Source organism: Phascolarctos cinereus, unplaced genomic scaffold (genome assembly GCF_003287225.1).
Source record: "Phascolarctos cinereus isolate Bilbo 61053 unplaced genomic scaffold, phaCin_HiC Scaffold_4;HRSCAF=312, whole genome shotgun sequence".
Lineage (NCBI taxonomy): Eukaryota > Metazoa > Chordata > Mammalia > Diprotodontia > Phascolarctidae > Phascolarctos > Phascolarctos cinereus.
The window spans coordinates 674,983,633-675,010,232 of NW_027555847.1; the positions used below are offsets into that span (position 1 = coordinate 674,983,633).

At 40.7% G+C, this 26,600-nt stretch overlaps 1 protein-coding gene across 8 annotated transcripts in view; it reads right to left on the reverse strand.

Annotated features, from left to right (window-relative positions):
* SPPL2B (signal peptide peptidase like 2B) overlaps nucleotides 1–26,600 on the reverse strand; it is a 47,686-nt gene that overhangs the window by 16,487 nt on the left and 4,599 nt on the right. For all 8 annotated transcript variants that reach the window (XR_013486440.1, XR_002328730.2, XR_002328731.2 and 5 more), the window contains exons 2-9: nucleotides 19,640–19,759; nucleotides 14,664–14,846; nucleotides 13,835–13,924; nucleotides 12,662–12,801; nucleotides 7,051–7,193; nucleotides 6,059–6,155; nucleotides 4,848–4,964; nucleotides 98–179 (exon numbers count right to left, since the gene is read on the reverse strand). Coding sequence is in view for 4 of the 8 variants with exons in the window: in XM_078154103.1 (XP_078010229.1) it covers nucleotides 98–179; nucleotides 4,848–4,964; nucleotides 6,059–6,155; nucleotides 7,051–7,193; nucleotides 12,662–12,801; nucleotides 13,835–13,924; nucleotides 14,664–14,846; nucleotides 19,640–19,759 (972 nt within the window). In the remaining 4 variants the exon portion in view is untranslated. The remainder of the gene's footprint in view (nucleotides 1–97; nucleotides 180–4,847; nucleotides 4,965–6,058; nucleotides 6,156–7,050; nucleotides 7,194–12,661; nucleotides 12,802–13,834; nucleotides 13,925–14,663; nucleotides 14,847–19,639; nucleotides 19,760–26,600) is intronic.

Here is a 26,600-nt window from a genome sequence, read left to right on the forward strand (position 1 = left end):
AAAACACTGCCCATTTTCAAGGATTATCTCCAATCTACCAATCACAACCTTTGCATGGAAGCTGAATTCTAACCCGACCCTCTGCAGGTTCCCATACCTTGAAAGTTGGCAGGCGAATGGTTTTTAACATGTAAAGGCAGAAGGCAATTCCCAGAGCATCTTGAAGGACCCAGGCCCACCTAGAAAATAAAAGCACTAATATCACTACCCTGAAACAAGAGGCTTTGAGATGGGCATGTCATGGAGTGCAAACAACACCGGCCTAAGAGTCAGAAATGTCCAAGTTCTCAGCCACTAACTACTTATGTGACTCATCTAAATTCCTGATGTCTCAGTTTCCTAATCTGTAAAACGTGGATAATACTTATTTCGCACAGGTACCATGAAGATGTTGTACAAAGTATAAAATAATATATGCTGCCACTGAATTAACTAAGTTGACTTTTCATTTATCAGAGACATTATTTATTTAAAATATATTCATCATTTATCAGAAACATTATTTATTTAAAGTATACTCAATCTTCTGCTGAAGTCTTCCTCTGATACCTCATCACAACATGGAGAGGGCCCTGGGCTCTTTCAAGTCTTGCCAACAAAACTCAAGCTCTGGTAGATTCCTACTGAACTAAGAAGGATTTGGGAACAGGCCTGACCAGTCTATATATCTACAGTGCATGGACTAGCCTGGTCAAGTTTGGAGAAGGCTTACTTCCACTAGGCAATGAATATGTTGTGTGGCCACAATAACTCAAGAAAACCATACACTAAGGTATGGAAGAATTCTAATCTGCTTCAGTACAGAGACCCACAGAAACAAAGTCACAGCTCTTTAGAATTACTAAGTACTTCTAAAAACCTATCACAGCATGATGACAACTCACATTTATATAGCTCTTTGTGGTTACAAAACATTTCTTTCTTTCTTTTTTTGGCTAGGCAATGGTGGTTAAGTGACTTGCTCAGAGTCACACAGCTAGTAAGTGTCAAATGTCTGAGGCTGGATTTGAACTCAGGTCCACTCAAGTCCTCCTGACTCCAGGGCTGATGCTCTCTCCACTGTGCCACCTAGCTGCCCCTACAAAACATTTTCTAGGCATTATTGCTTTTGATTTTTAAAATCCCTTTGGAAGGCATGTCTGAATGAATGCAGTATCTAAGTATCATTTTGGAGGTGATGAAACTAAGGGTGGGAGTTTGCTAAGTGATCCCAAGCTTTCTGTGTCTAAAGCTACTGCTCTTTCTACTAGAAGCCACATATTATTTTTACTACAGATCAACATATGGCATACTCTGTCACTACCTTGGTCAAGAGTTCACAAGCAAATATTCTCCAGTGAAGACGTCCATTCTCATAAAGCTTCCAACCTTTCAATTAGAAAAGTCCCTTGAGACCCACATATACAAAAATATTTATAGCAGCTCTTTTTGTGGTGGCAAAGAATTAGAAATTGAGAGGATGCCCATCAACTGGGGAATAGCTGAACAAGTTGTGGTATATGAATGTAGTGGAATACTATTGTGCTAATAAGAAACGATGAGCAGGTGGACTTCAAAAAAACCTAGAAAGACTTGCACGGACTGATGTTGAGTGAAGTGAGCAGAACCAGAAGAACATTGTACACAATGACAGCCACACTATGCAATAATTAACCTTAATAGACCTCGCCCTTCTTAGCAATGCAAGGACCTAAGACATCTCCAAAGGTCTCATGATGGCAAACGCTATCCACATCCAAAGAAAGAACCATGGAGTTAGAATGCAGATCAAAGCGTACTATTTGCTATTTTTTTCTTCTTTTTTTTTTGTTTCTTCTTTCTTGTGGGTTCCTATTGGTTCTAATTCTTCTTTACAATATCACTAATGTGAAAATACGTCTAATAGGAAGGTATATGTATAGCCTATATCAGATTGCATGCCATCTTGGGAAGGGAAGTGGGGAGGGAGGGGGGGAAAAATTTAAAACTCAAAAGCTTATGGAAGTGATTGTGATAATTCAAAATAAATTAATTTAAAAAAAAAAGGGGAAAAAAGTCCCTTGAGAGACCTGTCTGTTATTAAAACTACAAGAATTCCTGCACACATTGCCACATCCTACCTGGGTACCGCCTGCCCAAGCATTCCAAGAGCTCACTGGCAGCAGAAGTCACACAGAAAGGGAAAGGCTAGATGCCACATACCTTCCAGCAGTTCAGTAGCCACCCCTCCCCCTACACTGCTGCTGCTCTAACTCCTTCTGACAGACTCAGTCAAAGGAATTGGGGATGTTTAGCCTGGAGAAGGAAGCCTCAATAGCAGCATGGTGTATGTTCAAATATTTGAAGAGCTGTAATGTATCAGACAGATTAGACCTGTTCTGCTTAGATTTAGTGAGAAGTAGAACCAGTGAGTGGAAGTAGATTTCAGTTTAACATAAGGAAAAACTTAGCAAACAGAGTTGTCCAAAAATAGTATCTTGCTTTGGGTGATTGTGAGGTATTGGTCACTGGAGAGAAGACTAGATGGTTACTTGTCAGGGTGGACATGATTCATGCTCCAGCTTAGGAACTGGACTATAAAACTTGAGTTTCCTTCTAACCCCACAATTCTGTGACTCTTCAAGCTCATCCCTGGGTATCGCATACATTTTCCCCATCTGCACAATAAAGGGGTTGAACTCTAAACTTTTATGACTCTAGGAATTCTGGGTTTATATCAATGTACTAGGCAACAGGACAAACACTTGAGTGGCTTCTGTGTGCTCGGCACCAGAAGACAGCAACTAGGAAGAAGACAGAGTGCCACCCCCTCAGAAAGCTCTCAGTCCAGTCGACGTCAGAAAGTTGGGCTGACAGTCTGCCCCAAAGAACAACAGGAGCCAGTTTCTTCGGAGTGCCTCCATGTGTTTGTATACTCCTACCATTTGCGTCTATGTTTATCTACTGCAGACCCAGCTACCACAGTCAATACACGATCAGGCTCACAATCTGATGGTCCCCATAGGTTCTAACTTCTCCTGTCTCCCCTCCACTATCACACTTCCAGTTAAAGGTGATGTCCCCTAGTATTTCTCATAGTCTGTGCCTTTGTATATCTCACTCTCCCTTGTATTACAGTTTTTTGTATACAACCTATGTCCTCATTTATCAGAAAAGTTTCTTTGGAGAAAAGTTCATGTCTTATACCCTTGCATCTCAGTGCTTATCACAGTACTTTACAAAGTTCTTTAGTTACAATGAACTTCTCTTAATAGAAGTTCACTGAATGCATGAATTTACCCAGTCCACAATGTGATCACAACAGGAGGAGGATGTAGCCAAAAGAATACTGAATTTGTACTCAAAGGCCCAAGATACTACCCAGCAGCTAAAGGCTAATGCTTACTACCTGTAAGACCTTGGACAAGTCCCTTTCCCTCTCTGAACCTCATTTTCTTCCTTTGTAAGATAAAGAAATTGGATTCTATGATCTGAAAGCTCTCTTTCAGCTCTAACCTTGTGGTCCTAGGGAACTAGATATTAGAACAGTATTGAAGGGAGCAACTAAACAATTCAAAGTTTGGAAAAAGGACCCCAGGAGAAAGGTTAAGACTATATCCCTGGACAAGAAGCAGAGGGTGAGTACAGCAGAAAGATCATGGGAGTGGTAGAATTTAGAACTAAAAGGTCCTCAGTGACTCTCTAGTCCAAGCCCTTCATTTTACAAAGGAGCAAACTGTTTGAAGAAACGAAGGGGCCTGTCTAGAGTCCTACAAGAACAGAGCCATCAGGTGAGGGAACGACAGTCCATCTTATTTGTCATTAGGGAATACACTATCCTGGCTGAGAGGTAATGTGAATAGTCTTTTCTATGTAAAAAGCATTCTCAAAATATTTTCAGTTTTTCCTTATGCCAGTTACTTCTGCTAAGGTTTCAAACTACACAAATGCCAAGAATCTTTTAACAACTTGAGAGAAAGGTCCTTAAGAGAATAGCAGATGGTGTCACTAATAGCAGGGCAGACAACACAGTAGCACTAGAAACAAGCCAGCTCTGTTCTCCTCCCATTCCTGTTCATCCTGAGGCTTCCAGCTCAGTGCTGAACACATGGTGCTCCTATCTGAAGAACTCAAAAATTTTCCGTAAGAAACCACTAGTCTTTCTCCTGTAGAATCAACACACCCAGGGGAAAAGATCAATGAGCCTGGCAAACCACCGGCAGAGGGATTCCTCTCCCTCCCTTCACAGGCCAAGGGGCAGAGTTATAAGCTGGAGTGAGAGACCAAGAGGACGAACACACTCCAGCAGCAGCAGAAATGAACAATTTGTGGGACTTTCTCCCCAGATTCTAATCTCAATTCATGCAGCAACCAGATAAACCTGCCCAACTTGTTTCAAACTGGACTGAAACGAGATGCAGTTAAAAGCAAAGAAGCCACTGCCCAGACATTCCTATCAGATGTACCTAGATTGTAGCCTTGATGCCAACATCACTGAAATCATTTTCATGAAACTGAAAAGGCAGGGTTTTTAATAACAGTGAAACCCAAGTGGCTCCAAGCCTCATCAACTCATTGCCTCTAGGGAGGTTCAGATGAGGCAGTGAGTCTGGGAGCACCTAAGGACAAGGCACAGATAGAGGCAGAGAGCAATAGGGTCCCAAGCCAACTAGCCTCCTGAAATCAACAACTACCCTCCCGAAATCCCACAGCCAAGTGAGAAAGAATAAGAGAGAGAGAGAGAGAGAGAGAGAGAGAGAGAGAGAGAGAGAGAGGAAGAGAGAAGGAGGAGAGGGGGAGTGAGGGAGGGGAGAGGGAGTGGGGAGAGAGAGAGAGAGAGAGAGAGAGAGAGAGAGAGAGAGAGAGAGAGAGGTAAAGTCCAGACTTACTGATCTTCATTTCGGAAGATTCCCCAAATTACACTGACTGCAGTGCAAAACATCGCTAGGAGCAACATCCGAACCCGTGGGCGCTTGTGAAAATATGGTAAATTATTGTCTGGAATCCTAGAGAAAGGAAATCATACCAGAGAACACATAACCAAAAGGAATCATAGCGGATGAGGGTGGGTTAGACCCCAACTATCTGGGATTCTGCTGAAATTATGAGTTGATATTTATCCTCTTCAAGAACCTTTCTCAACACTCCGTACTCTCAAATCACGATGCAGCTGGCAGCTATCCCCAAGCTTTGACACTTATACAGCTGTGTGATCTTGGACGTGATTATTTTAAATAGCTAAAGAGCTTTCATATGGAAGGGAGATAAGATTTATTCTATTTACCTCCAGAGGGGAAAAATGAGGAGCAGTGTGAAGTTAAAGGGAGGTAGTTTCAGCTCAACACAATAACTTTCTAATAATCAGAACTGCCTAACAAAGAAGCAGGCTGTCTTGGTGGTCACCACTCACCTGTGTAGGTAGTGAGCGCCTTGTCACTAAAAGGACTTAAGCAGGGCCTGGATGATCCACCTGGCCAGTCAGTGTAAGAGATTCTCCCATCAGGTGATTTCTAATGTCCCTTCTCAACTCTAAAATTCTTGTATCCTATGACTACATCATCTTACGTAATTCTCAAATTGCTTCGTGTGTTAGCTTTATTTTCCCAATTACAACACAAATCCTTCCTCTTTTCTCGTATGAGTACATGACGGGCAGAGCTGGGCCACTGTTCAGCGCCTGAGCCCACCCCCACATCAACGAACAAGTGCTCACTATACACCTATTATATATGCAAAGGCAATAGGGTAGGCAGGCACTGCAAGAGATACGAGGAATGTATGTAAGACACTGTCCTTATCCTTATGGAGCTTACCATTTAATTGGAGAAGTCGAAGAGCTGAATGAATGACAGGAAAAATAAGTGAGCAGGGAGTTTCATGACAAGCTCAGGAAGAAGTGAGGAGACTGATTTGAAGCGGAGGGTTCTGGCAGGGGAAGAACAACTATGGCAGATAAAGCTGGAAAGCTAAGTTGTAGATGGACTAGGAAGTGCCTTAACTGACAGCTTAAGGAGTTTTGACTTGTTCCTATAGGTAATGTTATATCAAATCCATCTTTGCGAATAGGAGGCTTACTTTGAGGACAGCTAAATTTTCTTACCTGCATTTTCCAAAAGGGAGTCTTTTTACACAAGGAGAAAGACAGCTATAGAGGCTAGTGGATGATGCCAAGCAGAATACGGTTATAATCACGTATACTGCAAGAGAGAACAGGTACAGGTAGCCATGGTGAAAACAAGCATCTAGAAAAGGACCTATACTATCAACAGGCTAGTCTATTGATCAGTTTCATTGCTTTTCTTTCAATGTGATTTTAAAAACATATTTTTATTTTTTGTTAAATATTTCCCAATTATACCTAAAAAGTTTTAAACATTCATTTTTTAAAAATTTTGAATGCTAAATTCTTTCTCTCCCCCACACCTCTGGAGAAGGCAAGCAATATATCAATTATACATGTGATGTCACATAAAACACATCTCTATGTCAGCCATGTTGCAAAAGAAAATACACACACACACACACACACACACACACACAAAACAAAAAAACCCCAAGAAAAATAAACAAAAGTAAAAATATGCTTCAATCTGCTCTCAGAGTTTATCAGTTCCTTGTCTGGAGGTGGATACAATTTTTATCATGGGTCCTTTGGAATTGTCTGATTGGTTTCATTTCAAAGAACAACCCAGCCATCCCAAAAGATGGCAGCTCATAAAGGGAAGTGTTTCATTTATTCACTTTCATGCAATTAATTTGTAGCTCCATGCCACAGGCTAGCTAATGAAATCAGAGGGTTTATCTATCTGAATAGTTTATCCTGATTCAGGAGACGGAAGGAAACAAAAGAACCCTGGTAAAGCAATACCCATTCAGGACTCTGATTGACTTATATTTTCAATTGCTAGGTAGAGCCTTAGTTCAAGGTGCTCAACATAAGGACAGGAAAGTTTAATATGGTCACACCTGTTGGGGAAATGGCAGTGGGAAAAGGTGCTACTCCTCAAGGTGCTGACAAAATATCTTAAGATCTAGCTTAGGGGCTAGCAAGGCAATTGGTTAAAAGAAACAAGATAGTCAATGGATACATACCAAGGTGATCATAGAAGTAATACAGCAAGACCAACATGGAACAGCACATCACCACAAACACCCCAATCATTATGGGAGTCACGTCCACTGTCTCATCATCATGTTTTTCTGCCCCGTCATCACGCTTGTGCTTCATGGACCTCCTAAAAGACAAAGGGGCTCATATATAATCAAGTAGAGTCTAATAACAAAAGCCCTGAATTCAGAGTCAGAGACACTGAGTCTCAAATGCCGCTGTGGACAACATTAAGCTGTGTAACCTTGGGTAAATGACTTTACTGTATGGGGATCATGTCTTCATTTGTAAAACTGGAAAAATAATAATAGTCACACTACCAGCTACACAAGGTTGCTGTTGAGGGAAAACAAAAACCCAAACCCTGGGAATGGTAAACTTCTAGCACATACTATTAAAGAGCCTCACAACTCAGGCAGAAGAAATGCCAAGAGCAGGGGGAAATTAACATGGAGGGGCACATTCCATATGAGAATTGGTTACAGCTTCAGTTATTAGATCTATTAGTTTCCCCCTTTCCCTGACCCAAAGAAGAGAATACTCCAGGAGAGCCAATATCTAGTTATTAACAGATTCATTGTCCTTCCACCAAGCAGAATCTATACCAACATGGAAGGATTCCTAACAGGAAGTTCTCTCAAGGAGACATCATGAATCTCCAAGAAGGAAGAGGAATGGGAGACACTTCAGAATAGTAAAATTAATAGATAATTAACTAGCATTGTGCTAAGCATTAGTGATACAAAGACAAAAATGAAATACTCCTTGCCCTCAAGAAGCTTACATTCTAACAGGAGAAACAAAATGTACAATATATGCAAAATGAATGGAGGGAAAGAACTGGCAATTTGGAGGAAACAGGAAAGGGAGTACTTGAGCTGAATCTTTTTTTTTTTTTGCTTTTAGGCAATTGGGGTTAAGTGACTTGCCCAGGGTCACACAGCTAGTATGTGTCAAGTATTTGATCTGAGGCCGGATTTGAACTCAGGTCCTCCTGACTTCGGGGCTGGTGCTCTATCCACTGCGCCACCTAGCTGCCCCTTGAGCTGAGTCTTAAGGATAAGTCTTGAAGAAAAGTCTTGACTTTTGTCAGGCTGATGGGGATACATTACACAAAGGAAAAGTACAGTTGTACAATTAGAGCTTACATGTACATTTTGAGTTCTTCCTGAAGAGAACAGAGTTGGAGTCTATGAGGAAGAAGCTGCTTCTCTTCCCAACAATGATATTAACAGAAAAACAGAAGCTATCACAGGAGAGATCACTCACTAAGAGATACCACTGGAAAAAAATCTAAAAAAGCATTATCTACGAAAATGAAATCTGGACAAGAGACTACAGAGGCATAGGATGTGTTTTCACCACTGCTGCCCATTGAAGGCAAGGGAAGCAGAAATGAAAATTTAATTCAGAACATGAATAGCTAGTGAAGATGGTAGTGTCTGAGAAGGTGAATTATATTTCTGAATTCTAGCTTACAGTACAAATTCCTGGCAGAGGACAGAATTGTTGGGCATATAACAAAAGCCGATAATAACATATTTACCAAATGTCTTGCAAACTTCATCAAATGGCCTTAAACCAAGAAGGACTGGAGGAGAGGCCCTATGAGGGAAAGAAGATGGCTTGTGTGTATCCAAGTACACTTGAGAGTGGCCACAAAGAAGAAAGAAGAGTAGTGAGGGATCAAAAAACTCACAAGTACAAAATACAAAAAAAGAGCAAGTAGTAAAACATATCATCTTAAGTGTCTCCTCACAAATGCCCAAAGTTTTGGCAACAAACAGGAGGCATTAACTGAGACCCATGAAACCCATGACTGGCTCTGGATGGGTATACCTCATGCAAAAGAATAGGGAAAGGGAAGTCTGGGGGAGGGGAGGTTTAGATGTAGGGTTTTTTTTTTGTTTGTTTGTTATCTTTGATCTTTCTTCTGTTTTTGGTTTCTGGTGAGGCAATCGGGGTTAGGTGACTTGCCCAGGGTCACACAGCTAGTAAGTGTCAAGTGTCAGGTCAGATTTGAACTCAGGTCCTCCTGATTCCAGGGACAGTGCTGTATCCACTGCGCCACCTAGCTGCCCCTTTGTTTCTGTTAGTTTTGTTTGTTTTTTGGTGAGGCAATTGGGGTTAAGTTGGGAGGGGAGGTTAGAGAAGGAGAGTAACACTGTATTAAAAAGGGAGGAAAGTATTATGGAACATATTTAGGTCACGGTCAAAGGAGAGAGAAATAGAAGTAATTTCATCATCAGAGTACTGGGACACTCCGAAAGCACAAACACATGAGAAGTTTGGGAACTACATCACAAGCCTAACCCAGAGGCATGAGACAGCAGTGATGGAGAACTTCAATTATCCAGGTATGTGCCAGAGCTCTTTCTGACAACAGCAGAGCAGCTAATAAATTCCTGACTTGCTTACATGACATTGTTGCTGTTTGCCCTTCATTCATGATATCATGAAGGTCATGCCAACATCCAAGTGATTTGGCTTTCAGTGAGGAGGCTGCGCAAAGTTGCTAGCTTCGCTTTCTCTTCCAGAGCCATCTGGGTCCAGTGGACAGATATGGATCAGGACAACTGGAAATGGCCCAGGATACAGTGGGGGACCTTGGTCCTTTTCAAGCTAAGGTCTTTAACAGGTTTCAGTTTGACTGAGGCAATACATGATTAAGGCTCGGTAAGAAATGAGGGAGAAAATGGCCTCTTCACCTAGTTTTAAAAAAAAAACAATCTGGGAGAGAAAGATTCCTAGAGTTTCTGACCAAAATAGAAACAATTGCTATTTATATTCATTCTGAGCCAATCAGGGCCCAAACAATGACCAGTTAGGGCTTGGTCTGGCACCTACAGTTGGCCAATTAAGGAACGTCAGAGTAATGTGAGGTTAAGGTTGGTCTTTAAAAGTTTCTGAGATTAAAACTTACATTCCTTTAGGGCAGAGCACCCATGGGGTAAAGGTGTGACACTCTAAGTGAAGAGTGAAAGGGAGGTAGAGAGAAAGGGGAGGAGAGGAAGAGAGAGGAAAGAAGGAAGGGAGGGAGGGAGGAAGGAAAGAAAGGAAGGAAGGCAGACAGACGTGCTACCCGACTGGCCAGTTCCAGTTTGGTCCCCAGTGGGCAGCTCCTTTTCTACTCACAGAGTTGTGATAGTTCATCCTTCAAAAAATAAAAGAAACAGAAATGAGAATTATTCTGAATCTAATTCTCACCAATAGGGAAGAACTGGTGGCTAGAGTGGGAAAAATGGAAACCCTGGGTGGAAATGACCACATTTTAGGGTTTCAGCTAAAGGAAGATAAGAAATCTGGGCATAGTATACATGCACTCTAGATTTTGTGAAAGCAGACTTCAAGGGATTCAGCAGAAAGATAGGTAGGATACCACTGAGTGAAATGCTTTCAGAGGAAATCAGATGTGGGATCTTGCCAACAAACTTAAAATTTTAAAAGGAAATATAAGAAGATCAAAGCAACTCCAAGTAGCAGAAAATGAAGATGAAAGTACGGCATAGCCTTATAAAAATAGTCAGGAATGATGAAGCTTAAAATAAGCTAAGCCAGGTAAGGGGTAGGGCAATGAAAAGGAGTTTTTTGGTTTCTTTTTTTAATTTATTTTTTAAAAGTTAAAAGGTGAAAGAAAAAAACAACTCTTAAAGAAAGGACCCTTGCTCAGGGTGGATGGGGTGATAATAACCGTAGAGCTGCTCAAGTTTTATCCAGATCTAATACTCACCTTTTCTTTTTCTGTTTTCTCTGTCAAAGAGATCAACCTTTACCCTGGAAATGACTGAACATAAATTACTAATAGGGAGCTAATGCCCAAGATTAAAGCAGACAGTAAGAGAGTTCCTAGCTGCTCTTGAAGAATCCCAGTCATTTGATCCCAATGAAACGCATCCCCGGTTCTCAAAGCATTGGCCGATGCAACGGCCAAGGCACTGTCCATGGTATTTGAAAGATAACGGAAAACAGGAGAGGAACCCTAAGACTGGAAAAGGACAAATGTCAAAATTTTCAAAAATTGGAAGAGAAGAGTCTATAAACTACAATCCAGTAAGCTTGACACTTCAAATCCTTGGAAAATTCTAGAAAGGATTATTAAAATAATGTTTGGTAAATATCAAGAAACAGAAGGGGGAGATTACAAAAAGCCAGCATAGCTGCATCAAAAACAGGTCTTGGCGGGCTAAATTAATTTCTTTTTTTGGAAAGGATTATCACTAGCAGATGCAGGGAGTGCTGTGGATACAGTTTACCTAGATTTTAATAAGTATCTCACATAATCCTTGTGCTGAAGATGGAGATACATGGATCAGACAATCATACAGTCAGATGGAGTCCTAACTGGTTGGATGGCCAGACTCAGAGTACTTTTTAATAGTTCCGTGTCAAGTTGGCAAGAGATCTCCAGTGGAGTGCCCGTGGGATATATGCATGCCCTATGTTAATCTTTTTATCAATGATCTGAATAAAGATACAGATGGCATACTTGTCCAACCTGCAGTTGACGCTAAGCTGGAAGGGAAAGCTAGCAGAGTAGATGTGACTATCAGGATGCTAAAGGATCTTGACAAGCTACAGAACTGTTGTTGTAATTGGTGGTGGTGGTGGTGGTTGTCCTTTGTTCTGGAAGAGGACTATGACATTCGGAAATCTGCCGGGACTTGCAAGTGAGGGAGTGCTATGCAAAGTCATTAGACTCACTCTCTCTTCTGGAGCCATCTGGCCCAGTGGCAAGATATAGATGAGGACAACTGGAGATGGCCCCAGATGCAGTGGGAGTCCTTGGTCTTTTTAAGCTAAGATCTTTTCTAGGTCTAATAAGGCGCAGTTCCACAGAAATAAATGTCAATTAGCCTTGCACTTGGGTACCAAAAAAATCAACTTTGTGCATTTTTACAGATGTGGTAACAGAAAGGTCAGAGAGGAGAACTTACCTGCCTGGGGCTGCACAGTTAATAAAGCATTAAGAGCCAGGATTCAAACCCAGCTCTTCTAAGGGCAAGACTCATTCCATTACACCGCACTATCCCAAGCTTAAAAACGGTTATATCAATAATGACGATTATTATGGCACTTCACTCTCCCCAAAAGCAGCGCATCGACTTTGGCACAGAAGTTTCATCACAGTTACCTCAAGCACACACAAACTAACTTAGGGTCTCAAATTTAGAGATACTACCTCCTCATTTTACAGATAAAGGCACTAAGGTCCACTGAGGTGGAGCAACTTGCCCCAGGTCACATGGGTAACAGAAGAAAGAGAGGCAGGATCGGAACCCACGGCACTTTGAGCCTCCTCAATTTAGTTCCAAAGATCAAGAGTGGTATAGATCCAGGTGACTAGAAGTTTGTAGTATTCAGCAAAAATTGGGCTAATTGCAAGCCAGATTAACTTTGGATAAATAAAATGCTCTTCTGAAGCCCTCAGAATCCTTCCCCCACAGATGGTTCATGGGATATTCTGATTTTCTTCATTTTTTTCCTTAGAAAACATCTACAAAAACCTGACCCTTCAGAATGGATTATTAATTCTAGAACCAGTGAGGATTAGGCCCCACCCAGGGAACATGGTACCTATGTATTCAGAATACTTACTTCTTCACATCCTGGCTTCCTGCCCAGTAGCCTCCAACTGCAACTGTCCCCACAGCCATGATGAAGATGATGACCATGTTGTAATCAAGGACGGGCTCCTTGGGGGCGTACATTGCCACTCTCACTGACTGACCAAACGTCTGTCTCAGAGAAGACATGAGAGTTCGTGATAATGTGAACTTTTCCCTTAAGTCCTAAATAAACTTATCCTTCAGTTACTAACCTGCTTGCACAGGGGGCAACTAAAGTACCTTGTTATTTTAAAGGGCAATGAAAAATTTTTTCAAGTTTTATTATTTATTTGTTTAGAGCATTCTTTTATTTTTAAATTTTAAATTCCAAATTCTCTTCCTCCCCCATGAGAAGGCAGGCAAAATGATGTTAATTATACATGAGAAGTCATGCAAAACATATTTCCATACTGCATGAAAGAAAGTAGGAAAAAGCGAGAAAATTATACTTCAATTTGCACTCAGTTCATCAGTTCTCTCTCTGGAGGTAGACAGCATTTTTCCTCACTATTCCTTTGTAATTACCTTGGATCACTGTATTGATCAGAGTATCCAAGTCTTTCATAGTTCATCATTATATCACTGCTGTTACTGTCACAATGATCTCGAAGGGCAGTGAAATCTTGAACATTAAACTACCTCCATTCTTCTCTTGGGTTAGAGAACTAAAAAAAAATAGGATCTACATATTTCTGGACTGCAGAAGGAACTACATCTGTCTGAAAGGCTTCCAGATTATTTCTCAGAATTATCTAAATTCTTCCAGCTCCTGACACAAACTCTTAAATTCTAGATGAGAGCAAGGATTTCTTGAGGAACTCAGCTTTCCCTGGCAGCTTGATGCCTTCTCTAAACAGCTGCATTTCAGAACAGAAAACAATGGGGGGGAGAACACTGAGGTAGTCTTGGGTGGCCACCGTGTCAGTGCCTCGCATTTCAAACAGCTTTGCTTCAGCAATGATGTCAGCACGGGCTTTTGAATAAGACTTTTACTTTTGACATGTTAAGAACCAACCACATGGACGGAAAGTAACGAGAAACTCTGGATGGCTTCTTTCCTGAGGACACTCACACCCTTACTTTGAACACTTCTGCAGTTCTCTAGAGAGAAAATTTCAGGACTCTGAGCAGAAGCAGCAGAATCTCCATGCTGAGCCCCTACCTTGCAAATGTCAAGCATGTCTCTATAGCTGAGGAGGGCCACAGGAATACCAATCTCATCATATTGAGTCTTGTTGCCTCCTGGAGGGACCTGGGTACAAATAAACCCACCAAAAAAAAAACCAAAACAAAAAAACAGAGAGAAATTACTTTGGTCATCTCTTCCCCAAACATACCAACTATCTTGGAGAAACTTTTGCCCTGGGACTCAAATGCTCTGATGAGCACCTGCCTGTCCCAGACCACTACCCTAGGAGAGCTTCAGCTACCATGTTTCACTTCACTCCTGACTCTGGCCATCTCTTCCAGCCTCATCAACAATACCGTGCATACCCTTTCCTTTCTCTAATTACTATGCACCCCACCCAACCCTTGTCCAGATCTAGAACCATACACCATGACCAAAGCAACTACCCCACTGAACCTGAAAGGGGGGGAAGTCATTGACTCTTCTGCAGTCCGGTGAAACCTATGGTCACCTTTTCAGAATAATTTTCTTAATGCATAAAATAAAACACACAGGGTTACAAAGGAAACAAATTATATTGAAAAAGATGCAATTTCTTTTTCCCTTCCAAATTCTTCCTGAAATCTATCCACAAACCCCCAAGGGCTCCATGAAGCCTAGATTCAGAATCTTTGCTAAACAGACTTATCTGACTCAAAAATAAAAAAGTTTAACTAACTAAAAATAGAACTCTGAAATAGTGTGGCTACTAAGGAATGAATAACTTTAGAGAAAAGCTCTTTCCGTATATCAACAGTATAAGTAAATGGCAGCGACTTTTCTGCATTATCTTAGCAAGAGTGACGAAGGAAGTTTTTCATACCAGTTTTTCTCTGCTAACTACTAGAAGGCCACATGCCCCATTCATCTGGGCCAGTTTCACTTTTTCATAGAAGGTGCAGTTTCCACGCAGCACCATAGGGATTCGGTTGTTAAACCCCCCACTGGGGACATCAGATTGAGAACACAAGACAGATGTTGTTTGGTCTTGAAGCTGTAACAAAGACTGAAAAGAAAAAGGTGTTAATGAGTCTGTTTCTGTAACACAGCCAAAGCCAAAAAATAAGGTTTTGTGCTGGGAAATAGATGGCCACAGTATCCTGAAATAAACAAACTCCCTTATACCCTTTTCTCTTTTTTTTTTTTGAGGGGGGGAGGAAGGGAGAAGATGGAAGGAATTTTCTAACAGTAGAGGGGGCAGGGATTGTGTCATAATAATCTATGTCTACTTATGTCTAGCACTGCGCTTTGCATATAATAAGACACTTAATATTTGCTCAATGAATTAAAAAAGTATTCTAGCTCCACCCCAGCCTATATTCACTTCCACAAGCCTTAGTCTCTGTATCTGGAGATTGAATTCAACAAACATTTATTAAACATCTACTGTGTATAAGGCTCCTGTGCTCGAAACTGGGAATATGAAAATGAAAAATACAAGTTAGAATGTGGTTAAGTGCTATACTACATAAAAGATTCAGAGAGAGGGGGGTATCATTTCTAGATTTGGGGCCCTGGGAAGGCTCCATGGAAGAAATATTACCTAAGTCAGGCCTTGAAAGAAAGGAAGAATTTCATCAGATGGAGATTGGCAAAGGATGAGGATAGGATTGGAAGGACAAGTTGTTCTGGGCATGGAAGATATAAGGACAGGACACTATCGCGCTCCCCCCCCATTTATTTATTTGTTTGTTTATTTATTTTTAGTTTTCAACATTTACTTCCACAAGATTCTGAGTTTCAAATTTTCATCTCACCCCTCCCCCCACCCCAAGATGGCATGCATTCTGAATATCCCTTCCCCTAGTCTGCCCTCCCTTCTATCTCTCCCCCCCTTCTCTTATCCCCTTCCCCTTCTACTTTCCTGTAGGGCAGGATAGATTTCTGTACCCCATTTCCTGTATTTCTTATTTCCCAGTTGCATGTGAAAACATTTTTTTTAAACATGTGTTTTTAAAACTTAGGGTTCCAAATTTTCTCCCTTCCTTCCTCCCCATCCACCCTCATTGAAAAGGCAAGCAACTCAATATAGGTTGTACATGTGCAGTTACGCAAAACACTTTCATAGCAATCATGTTGTGAAAAACTCGATATTTCCCTTAATCCTATCCCGCCCCTCCCATTTATTCTATTCTTTCTTTTGACCCTGTCCCTCCTCAGAAGCATCTGCTTCTGATTACCCCCTTTCCCAATCTGCCCTCCTCTCTATCATTCCCTTGCTCTCTTGTCTCCTTCTCCCCCTATTTTCCTGTAAGACAGATTTCCACACCCAATTGAGTATGTATGTTATTCCCTCCTTAAGCCAAATCCTATGAGAATAAGATTCACTCATTCCTTCTCACCTTACCCTGTTTCCCCTCCACTGTAAGAGGACAGGACACTATTAAAGAACAGTAAGTAGACCACTCTGGCTTAAGTATGAAATTGCATGAAGGAAACTAATAAGACTGGGAATGTAGGATGGAGCTAAATTTTGGACTGGGATAGATTTTTTGTATTTCACTTAGTAAGCAATGGGGAGTCATTGATGGTGTCTGAGCAAAGAGACATGATCCGATTTGTACAATAAAATTACAACCAAAGGAGGAATCAAAAAGAGAAAACGGGAAACAGTGAGGCTAGTGAGGAAATCTATTATGGCACTGCAAATGAGAAATGATGAGGGCATAAACTAGATTAACGGCAGAAAGAATATGAATGCAAAAGATATTACAGCAGGAGAATGTCATGAATTTGACAAGTAATTGGAGGTGCGGATGTAAGAACTGTCTCATTCCACTGAAACCAATATTCTACCTCTGATTCTATTTCAGTGTCTACCACCTCCCAGGGTAATGAATGCAGTGTTTACTACCTACTGTGTTAAGAGGGATTTATTTTTATTCAGCATAAACTTTTATTTCTTCTAAACTTCAAAAGGATAATCTTTAGTTTGAGAGGGAAGAGAAGCAGAGACAAGAGAAGGAATAACAGAAACTAAGAGTGACAGAAATGTTGAGCTAGAAAATCATCTAGTCTAATAACCTCATTTCGCAGAAGAAGAACTTGAGACCCCAAAAGGGGGAGTCATATCACAGTATGTCTGGAGCAGAGTCAGAGCCAAAGCGTTAGTCTCTCAACTCTGAGCCTAGGCCCTTTTCCATGAATTCATACCACTCCAACTTTTTTCAAGAACTATAAGATCATATTAATGGTCTCCAGGAAATGAGTCACAAATTATCCACTAGACAAAATATCAACCTCAGGTTAAAACTCCCACAGGACTTCCACTCAACTTGTTCTGTTTGGTTGAAATGAAGAATGCATTAAGGCAGAGAGAGAATGGGAATAGGAGTATAAAATTAGGCCAGAAATGTAGGTTAGTATGTTTTATTGCCAGTGGGCAAGAGATAGCCACTGAAGGCTTAAGGCAGGGAAGTGATGTGATCATTTGTAGTCCTTCTCTTTCTATTCCTACTGCCACCTCCCAGTTCAGTATCTCATTATCTATTATAAGAGCCTCCTAACTCACCTCCCTATCTTCTTTCTGTATTCTTTCCAAGTTCTGGGGTATTAAGCATGATATAGAAAATTAGGGGCAAGGGACTTGGGCTTAAAAATTATTCCTAGACTCAATTCCTGGCTCTGTCACCCACTGGCCAGGCTAGACATACTGGGAGACTACCATATTCCCTCTACCACATCAATAGTCTTCTAACTATCCTTAGACACAACAATTAAGCAGCCTCAGCTGGGGTGCATGGTGACTGGGACAAAAATCACAGTAACTTGCATCCTCTTTTTGACTACTATTCCCCGGGGGAGGGGGGGGGAGTGGAGGACCCACCCCTCCCCCACATATTTACATTTACAACCATTCAGGAACAGAGTTCAAGTGAGATGACTATAAAAACAATGACATGAGGTAATGAAAGACTACACCAGAGTAGGGGCAGCGTCAGAGAAAAAAAGCGGAAATTTCTGAAAGATGCTGCAAAGGTTGAATGGACAGGTAACAGATTGGAAATGAGGGGGGAGAGCAGAGCCACAGTGAAGAGTAGAGAATGACACTTAGGAGACAAGCCTGCATCTAGAATGATGGCTGTCCCCTCAGTGTAACAGGGAAGTTTGGAAGGGGGAGAGTATGGGAAAAGAAAATGAGCTCAGTTTTGGACATGTTAAGTTTAAGATGGCTCCAGGACATCTAGTTTGAGATGTCCAATAGGTAGCTGGAGATGTGAGACTGGAAGTTAGCAGAGAGGTTAAGTATGGATAAGTAGACTTCAAAATCATCAGCACAGAGATGATAACTGAATCCACGGGAGCTGATGAGATGATCAAGTGAAATAACATAGAGGGAGAAGACAAAGTAGCCCAGGACAAAGCCCTTTGGGACATCTGGGAACCGGTATCATATTCAAGTTCTATATTAGTCAAGTATAATTGTGACCTTTACACACAATTTTAGAGTTGGCTCCCAAGATGCAAGATTAATAGTGGATGAATAAACCATGATAGATAAATGAATCATGGAAGATCAAGCCAGGATCTTTCTTCATTCAAGTGCCTTTAGCACTAGCTTCTAAACAAAGGATAATTAACCAAGATATCAATGGCAGAATTATAATCAGAGCTAACTCAAAGTGAAATAGACTGTCTAAATTCTTACGTAGTAAAGTTCCTCACTGCAGAAAATAATAGAAATTGCAAGACTATTTGTTATGGCTGTCATTCATGTCAAGGGATTCATTCTTCGCATAAGAACTGGACTAGAGGACTCTCCAGGGTCTTTCCAACTCTTTAACTACAATTCTGACTAAGAATGGGACTGTGATTTCAGATTAAGAACTGTTGTGGGGCAGCTAGGTAATGCAGTGGATAGAGCACCAGCCCTGGATTCAGGAGGACCTTAGTTCAAATCAGGCCTCAGATATCTAGCTGTGTGACCCTGGGTAAGTCCCTTAACCCCACTGCCTACCCACTCCCCCGCAAAAAAAAGAACTGTTGGCTCCCTTACCAATATTATAATCTTAGATTTGTATGTTACTTCATACTTTTCAAATTATTTTCAGTCATTAAGTTGATTCAATTAAACAAACACGTATTAAGCATCTGTTGTTGAAAGGCCCTGAATAGTTGCTAGAGATACAGACACAAAAATGGCCTCACTGGAGTCTGTATTGTAGGAAGAATACTTCCTACAAGCCTTTGAAATAGGGCTAACAGGTATTATGATCCCAATTTTGTAGCCAGAGACACTGAGGCTCAGAGTGGTTAAATGATTTACTTGCCCAATGTCACAGAGCAAGTCAATGGACTGGACCTGGTCTCCTAACTTAAGAATCAGGAAACAACTGCCCTGAGCACATAGTATAATGCAGTATAATGGAAAAAAGCACTAAAATCAGAGCCAGTGAATAGGGGTTCTAGTGCCAGGCCTACACTGTATATTAGACAAGTCATTATACCTCTGTGGGCTTCATTTTCTTCATTTGTAAAATGAGGGGGTTGGGCAAGATCAACTTCAGGGTCCTTTTAAAGACAAGGTAATATAATTCCATAACTATAATTTATGTTTTGGTTTCCTAACAGGTTTTGTCCTCTTGACTTTCCTTTAATGAAGTAGAACTTCTAAAATGGCCAACTGCAAGACACACACTGACACCGGAGAGGCCAACATGAGTAGAAGTCAAAGGCAAATGGAACAGAGAATCTTCTAAAGTCCAGTAAAAGCACTGGAGGTCCCATGAGAAGGACTATCCAGGAATGAGAACTACCTAAGCCACAAATGAGTATTTGAATCCCAATTCAGATACTTACTGCTTTGCCAAGGCCAGGAGGCAAGTGGGCCCATTGGGAATTATACAGGATACAGTAGTCTTTTTCTTTGCCGATCCCTGGCTCAGAGATCACATGGACCATTCCATATTCACAGGTCACCTGAAACCATAAGAGATCGTTTTAAGAGAACAAAGGTACGGGAGACTTTAGGCCACAAATCTCCAAATTACTCATGGTCACACACAAATTCAAAGTCAAACCGGCCCACTTGCTATTCCCTGTATGGGATATTCTACCTCCTACCTCCTTACCTTTGCATTGGTTGTCAGCCATGCCTACAATGCTCTCCTCTACCTAGCTCTGCCTCTTGGAATCCCTAGCAACATTTAAGACCTCAGATCAAGTCCCACCTCCTACAGGAGACCTCTTACCGTGTTCCATACCTGCTCCCTCCCCAACTGCCCACATGTGCACACTTCATATTTACTGATGTGTAAATGCTGTCTTCCTCCAAAAGAATCTAAGTTTCTCAATGTTTGGCACTTTTTGGGGAGGTCCACATTTGTGACTGTACTCCAGAATTGAGACATCTCAATGCAGAAGCTCCTTGCACTAATGACGATCTTATCTCTAAACTCATGGTATGAAGAGAGTTGCCTGGAGCACTGAGTACAGGTTACCATCCAGTGTCTAACTCAAGTAATCTGTCCTCTATCCACCATGCCACACTGCCCACGACCTGGTACACAGAGCAGGAATTTAATAAATACCTGAAATGAATTCAAATGCTGAAAACAAGGATGATTTTTACTGAGACCTGGTGCTGCTCTTTACGTGGCTGCAGGTCATCTTCATTCCACTGTGGCAGAAAACCTTCCACTAAAGCGTCAATAACAATCTTTTCTGTCCATAAGGGTCTAACTTGAAGAATGCTAATCCCCCTAGGTAAACGGGATTTTTCTCTCATGATTTCATATCACTTTATGCTTTTTACCATGTCCTAATTTATATCATATTTGTGTTACACTGTGACACAAAGACTTCTTTTATATAGTCCTCAGCACCTGGCACATAGTAGGTACATATGCTGAAAGGACCTCAAAAATCAACTTGTCCAATTATCTCATTTTAGAGAAGGGGAAAGTAAAACACAGAGAAATTAAATATCACAGGTAGGAAGTAGTAAAGCTGCCATTCAAACTTAGGTCTCTTATATCCAAATCCAGTGATCTTTCCACCATACCACATTCTCCTCGCCAGGACACAAAAGTAGTACTTTACCTTGTAATCACAGGCCTAGACACTTCTTGAGTCTCCCCTAGTGGAAAGAATATGAGCTTCTGGTCAGAACATCTGAGATCCAATCTAGACTTTGCATTCATTAGCTATGTGATCTGGGATAAACTGGTTCATTTCTCTTCTCAGTAACACTTTAGTCAACTTCACATATGTTGGGTTTTTTTTTTAAACAATTAATTAATTTATTTTTAGTTTTTAACATTCATTTCCATAAGATTTTGAGTTTTAAATTTTTTCCCTTTCCCTCTCCTCCCCGCTCCCCAAGACAGCATGCAATCTGATATAGGCTCTACTTATACATTCATATTAAACATATTTTCACATTTGTCATGATGCAAAAAAGAATTAGAACTAATGGGAGAGACCATGAGAAAGAAGAAACAAAACAAAACAACAAAAGAAAAGGAGAGTAAATAGCATGCTTCAATCTGCATTCAAACTCCATAGTTCTTTCTCTGGATGGGGATAGCATTTTCTATCATGAGTCTTTTGGAGATGTCTTAGATCCTATCAAAGTCAATGTAGCTGTTACTGTGTACAACGTTCTCCTGGTTCTGCTCATTTCACTCAGTATCATAAGTATTCATTCAGTATTATAAGTCTTTCCAGGTTTTTAAGCAACATATTGTAGGATTACGGTTTTTAATCCACTCTGCTATCTGCTTCTGTTTTATGGGAGAGTTCATTCCATTCACATTCAGTTAAGACTACTATCTGCTTCACATAAGTTGTTGTGAAGTCACATTGTAAATAACAGTATCTAGCATTTATATAGCAACTGAACATTTGCAAAGCATTTTACATGTTATATCTCATTTGATTCTTACAACAACTCTGTGAAGTACTATTATCCCCATTTCACATATGAGGAAACTGAGTTAGGTGACTTGCCAAAAGTCACAAAGTTAGCAAGTGTCTGAGGTAGATTTAGGTCTGCCTGATTCCAAGTCCGACACTACTACTAATTCAAGAATTGACTCCCTCTTTGCCTCTCAGTTTTCAATCTAATATTTCACCTTCAGGTCACATTATTGACCCAAGAAACATAATCCTTTACAGGTTATCACCTAGTGTAAAGCATCGACATTAAATATTGCTCATGTTATGGAAGCATGTCACAACAAATCCCCTAAACTATCACTGGTTTTGAGATGTGTTTTTACATTAATATTTGAGTATGGGTAAGACATATGTTCCGGAAATTCATAGTTCATCAAATAATAAAGTCACACGGGCTCAAGAGCAACTGGAATGTCATTTGGCTTCCCTAAATTTTAGTTCTACCCTTCTCTGTTCCTTACTCTTACTCTATGGTAGGAATAAGTTGGTACTTTGTTAAAGTACCAACCAGGTAGGGTTAACTTTTCCCTCTAAACATTTTCTGGTTTACATCTTGCTAGGATAAGGAAAGGGGACCAGCCAGTCCACCTGAAAAGCCCCTCCTTTCCAACTCTTGGTGGGCCACAGGTAGGAGTAAACAAAAATTCTGATATCAACAAGAAGATTCAACAAAAATGAATGTGGAAGACTGACAACAAAAAAACTGAAAGATCAAGCTTGGCATGGTCAGAAGGATGACTTGTCTGTGGAACATCAAGGTAACTTCCTTTAGCAAACTCTGCTCTTCATTAATCAATTTGGATTATCCACATTACTCTCCCCTTTCTTACAAAAAAAAAAAAGACTGGCTACTCTTTCCCATTTCATTTTCTCACAAGTATACTACTGCAGTATGCTTATTCCTCAAACCAAACTTTCGCTCACACCTTTGTCTTCACCTTCAGCAAATCCCCAAACCTTCAATGACTGGCTAAAGACCCAACTCTTATACCATATGCATTGATTACTCCAACCTAAATAGAGTAATATTCCAATCCATGTGGAATACCATTTTAGTCCATTAATCATGTACTATAGGAAATCTCAGATTTACAAACATTCCACTTATGAAAAACCAAAACCTCACAACACGCTACAGAGGAGGTCCTCAATGGAAGCAATTATCCTTTTGTCTCCCAGTTTAAAACACTTGGAAAATAACTCGAATCACTTCCTCTTATGCAATGGAAACATAATGTTAACACAATTACATACAGAACCTGACAGTCAAGAAACCAGGGTAGAAGTCCCAGACCTAGCATTTGCTAGCTTTATGGCCAGTCACTGAGTCTCAGTTTCCCATGTGGAACTCCAAGAATCTGTGATTTCATGGAGATTTCCTCCACTTGTAATCCATCTAAGCTTGCCCTTCCTGTCTGACACTCATCCATGTCTTGCTATAAATTGAACTCAAGGGATCCACCTAATGAGTTAGAGTCCCTCCTCAAATTCTCTTCACAATAAGCTAGAGGCCTTCTTTAGATTCTCTTCATATTGTGTGTATACAAATGGAGAACACAAACTGTCCATTGGTTCTACCTTGGTCTCAACACGTGGCTGACTTATTTTGCCAAATTTTTTATTTTGCATTTTAATTGATATCTTTTGTTTTTAGTATCACCTTCATTTCCAAATACATTCCTCCACTAACCAATAGGGCAATCTTTTATAACAAAAAATAGTGGGAAAAAGACAGTTCAATAAAAACACACCAACTGAATTTGATCGTATATTTAACATTCCACACCTACGGTCCTCAGTCTCTGCAAAGAAGGGAGGAGATACAGCTTGGTTATTGTAACTACACAGCATTCAACCGAAGGTTTGGTTTTCTTGTTTTGCTTTTCCCCATTCTGTTTACATGGTTGTGGTAATTGTTATACAGTTCTCTAAAACTTTTACTCCCATTTAAACGCTGTGGTTACCCTCAAAGTCAAACACCCCCCCCCATTGAATGCTTCCTTGTAACTATGAAAAACAGCTAAGCAAAAAAAAAAAAGTCAACACAACATTCTGACAGCATTCTACAACTGTAGTCCACTACATCTCCACTGAGTTCTCTAGTCAAGGTTGGTCATTACATTAATCTTAGTTATCAGATTTCGTACTGCTTTCCTTTATATCAATTTTGTTGTCATGTATACTGTTCTTATTTTCTGCTTACTATGCTCTGCATCAGTTAATACAGGTCTTTCTTAGAACCACAAGTCCTCCCAAGACTCTAAATTCTGTTTTCACTTTCTCCCCGCCTACAACAGAGTGCTATGAATATTTTACTAATATACTGGGCCGTTTTCCTTACCCCTAGAGTAACCTCCGTTAGAGGATATATGCCCAGCTGTGGGATGACTGCTTGTTCAACTAACTAAAACTAAACTGTTTGAACATTTTAGTGACTTTTTTCACAGTTCCAAATCTGTTTTCTTGATGAGAGGGAGTAATCTGCAGATTCACCTGAGGTACAGTATTAATGTACTTGTCTTTCCATAAACCCTTCAGTTACTATTTCCATTTTAAAAATCAAATTTGCCAATTTGATGAGTGAAACCTTTTACTGTTTTAATTTGCTTTTTTTTTATATTAATGATCGAGAGCTGGCTCAGATTCTTAAAATCTAGCCAATAGCTTAGTAATGTTCAGATTCCTTAAGAGTCTGACCAATATGATGGATGTTCTAATAAACCTTGTTTTTGGCTGAAAGAAGGCATGGTCAAATTCTTTTGGGCATGACCTGTGTGTTGTGATTTCGGGGTCCCAGAACCCCTAAAACCCCAAACCTCAACATTATGGTGGCCCATACAAGGAAGCTGCCTGATCCCAAGTTCTTCTCTAGCCAAGACTGGAAGGTATGTAAGCCTCCTCGCCTTCTTTCTTGCCTTGCAATTGGGGTTGCTCTCCAAAAACTTCAGAAGGCTCAGAGGTGCTTTCTGGGAAGACCATTATGAGCCTGTCTTGCACTTACCCTGATGCTCTGAGGCTTTAGGTCCTCTGGTTCAGTTTCAGGCCATGGACCTGGGTACACCTTCTGCAGCATAGAGGACAAAGATGGACACCCTATCTGGAAGCGTGTGCCCAATTATGTACATTCTCTTGGTGCTAGGGAATTGGGAAAACTGCAGGTGCTTTTTGATTCCCTGAGGCTTACTTACTCCCTTCCCTCTACACCACTGAATCCTCCTTCATGGAGGTTACAGGGAGAAGTTATAACAGCTAAAAACATCTTAGCAGATTCTGGAAGTTTTGTGACTGATCACTAAGGAGTTTTGAAACACCTCCTTACAACCCTGGTTAATTCCCTTCTCCCACTCCCTTCCCTTGAGTCAAGAAGGTATGTCAATCCTTCTCATAGGAGAAGAGAGTTTCACACTCCTCCCTACCCCCAACTCTGAATTAGCTGCCTATAGCATAAGCCCCCCCCCCCAATGGCCTTGGGCCCTGGGGCAACCTTTGCCTGGAAGCATCACTCGGATTCAGCACATCTTGCTCAAAGTAAAGAAGCTAGCCTCCAAACTTGGGTAAGGGTGCTCTTTTAAAGTTGTAGTTTTAATTGTTAATGATGAGATGTTGATTCTCTGTGTAAAGTAATTTGGAAAAGCATCTAATGAAACTGGAGTCACCTGATTGGTTATGGGTTTGTTTCAAGTTTCAAATTGGTGAACTTTTTGTATCAGTTACGTCAAGCAACTTCTCATAATTTGGTTACCACTAAAATAATTTGGTTACTGTTGGTTGTTGTCTTAATGTGTAAACTTGTTAGGGTTTTGTCTTGCTGAGAATTTACAAGTATATGGAAATAGTCTCTAAAGATTGGCTTTTTACACCAGGACAAATTTAAATTTGAGATGTAAATCCTGGAAAAGCTTTTCCTAAGCTGTGATTAGTGAAACTTGCTGTTTGAGGTAAAAGCTCATGGGATTTTATTTTGAGCTGTCTGACGGATCATAATCCATCAATAATCAATAATCCACCATGTGAGAGAAATGCCACAAGCTACTCAGAAAGAATGTGATGCTGGTGGGAAAAGCTGAGAGAACAATTTTAGCCTCAGTCTAAGATGGGATCCTCCTGGCTCAGTTTCCCCATTATGTTCCTTTGAAAGGGAATGTTACCCACTTGGCTATTCCTGAGTCTGGTTATGAGGTGGATTTGATACTGCGTGGTTGGAAAACTGAATTACCTGAATCCAAACAGAGCTAAGGATGTTTTATCCTGTTGTATTTGGGTCCTAAATCTAGTCCCTGCTTTATCCTTTTATAGCAAATTCCTATAATCAGAACAAGTGGTCAATATAAGATCAATGCAAGTGTGTGAGATCTTGCTGTTCTGACCTGAATGTGTAGTCATTCAGTACCCCCAAACAACTGAAATTAAATCAGAAACATCTTCAGTTTGGTTTGGGGAGGAGAATTTGAGTGATAATTGAAGTGAAAGTCAGGCTCTGGCAAATTCATTTGTATAACTATTGAACCCAGGGGTGGAAAGTGTTATTTAAAATTTTAGAAAAAGTAACAAGATCAGATAATCCTGGAGGTCAAATGTAAATGATTTTCGTAGGGCTCTTACACTTTAACTTCTCCTTGTATCTGTCCCCTGCAGTCTTTTCTGTCAGGTTTGTGTCCTCCAGACTACAGGCCATTCTCCTAGAGTTGGTAGCAAAAGGTGGGTACCAACCAATGTCCCCCCATTGTCCCTTGGATGCAGCCTGTGATCGGTTCCAGTTAACCTCCTCTTTGGGACTCTCTCAAGGCAGGGACAACTCTACACCCCTTGCCAGCAGGAAGTAGTTTCAGAAGCCTAGATTTTTGCCCCCTTACCCCAAAAG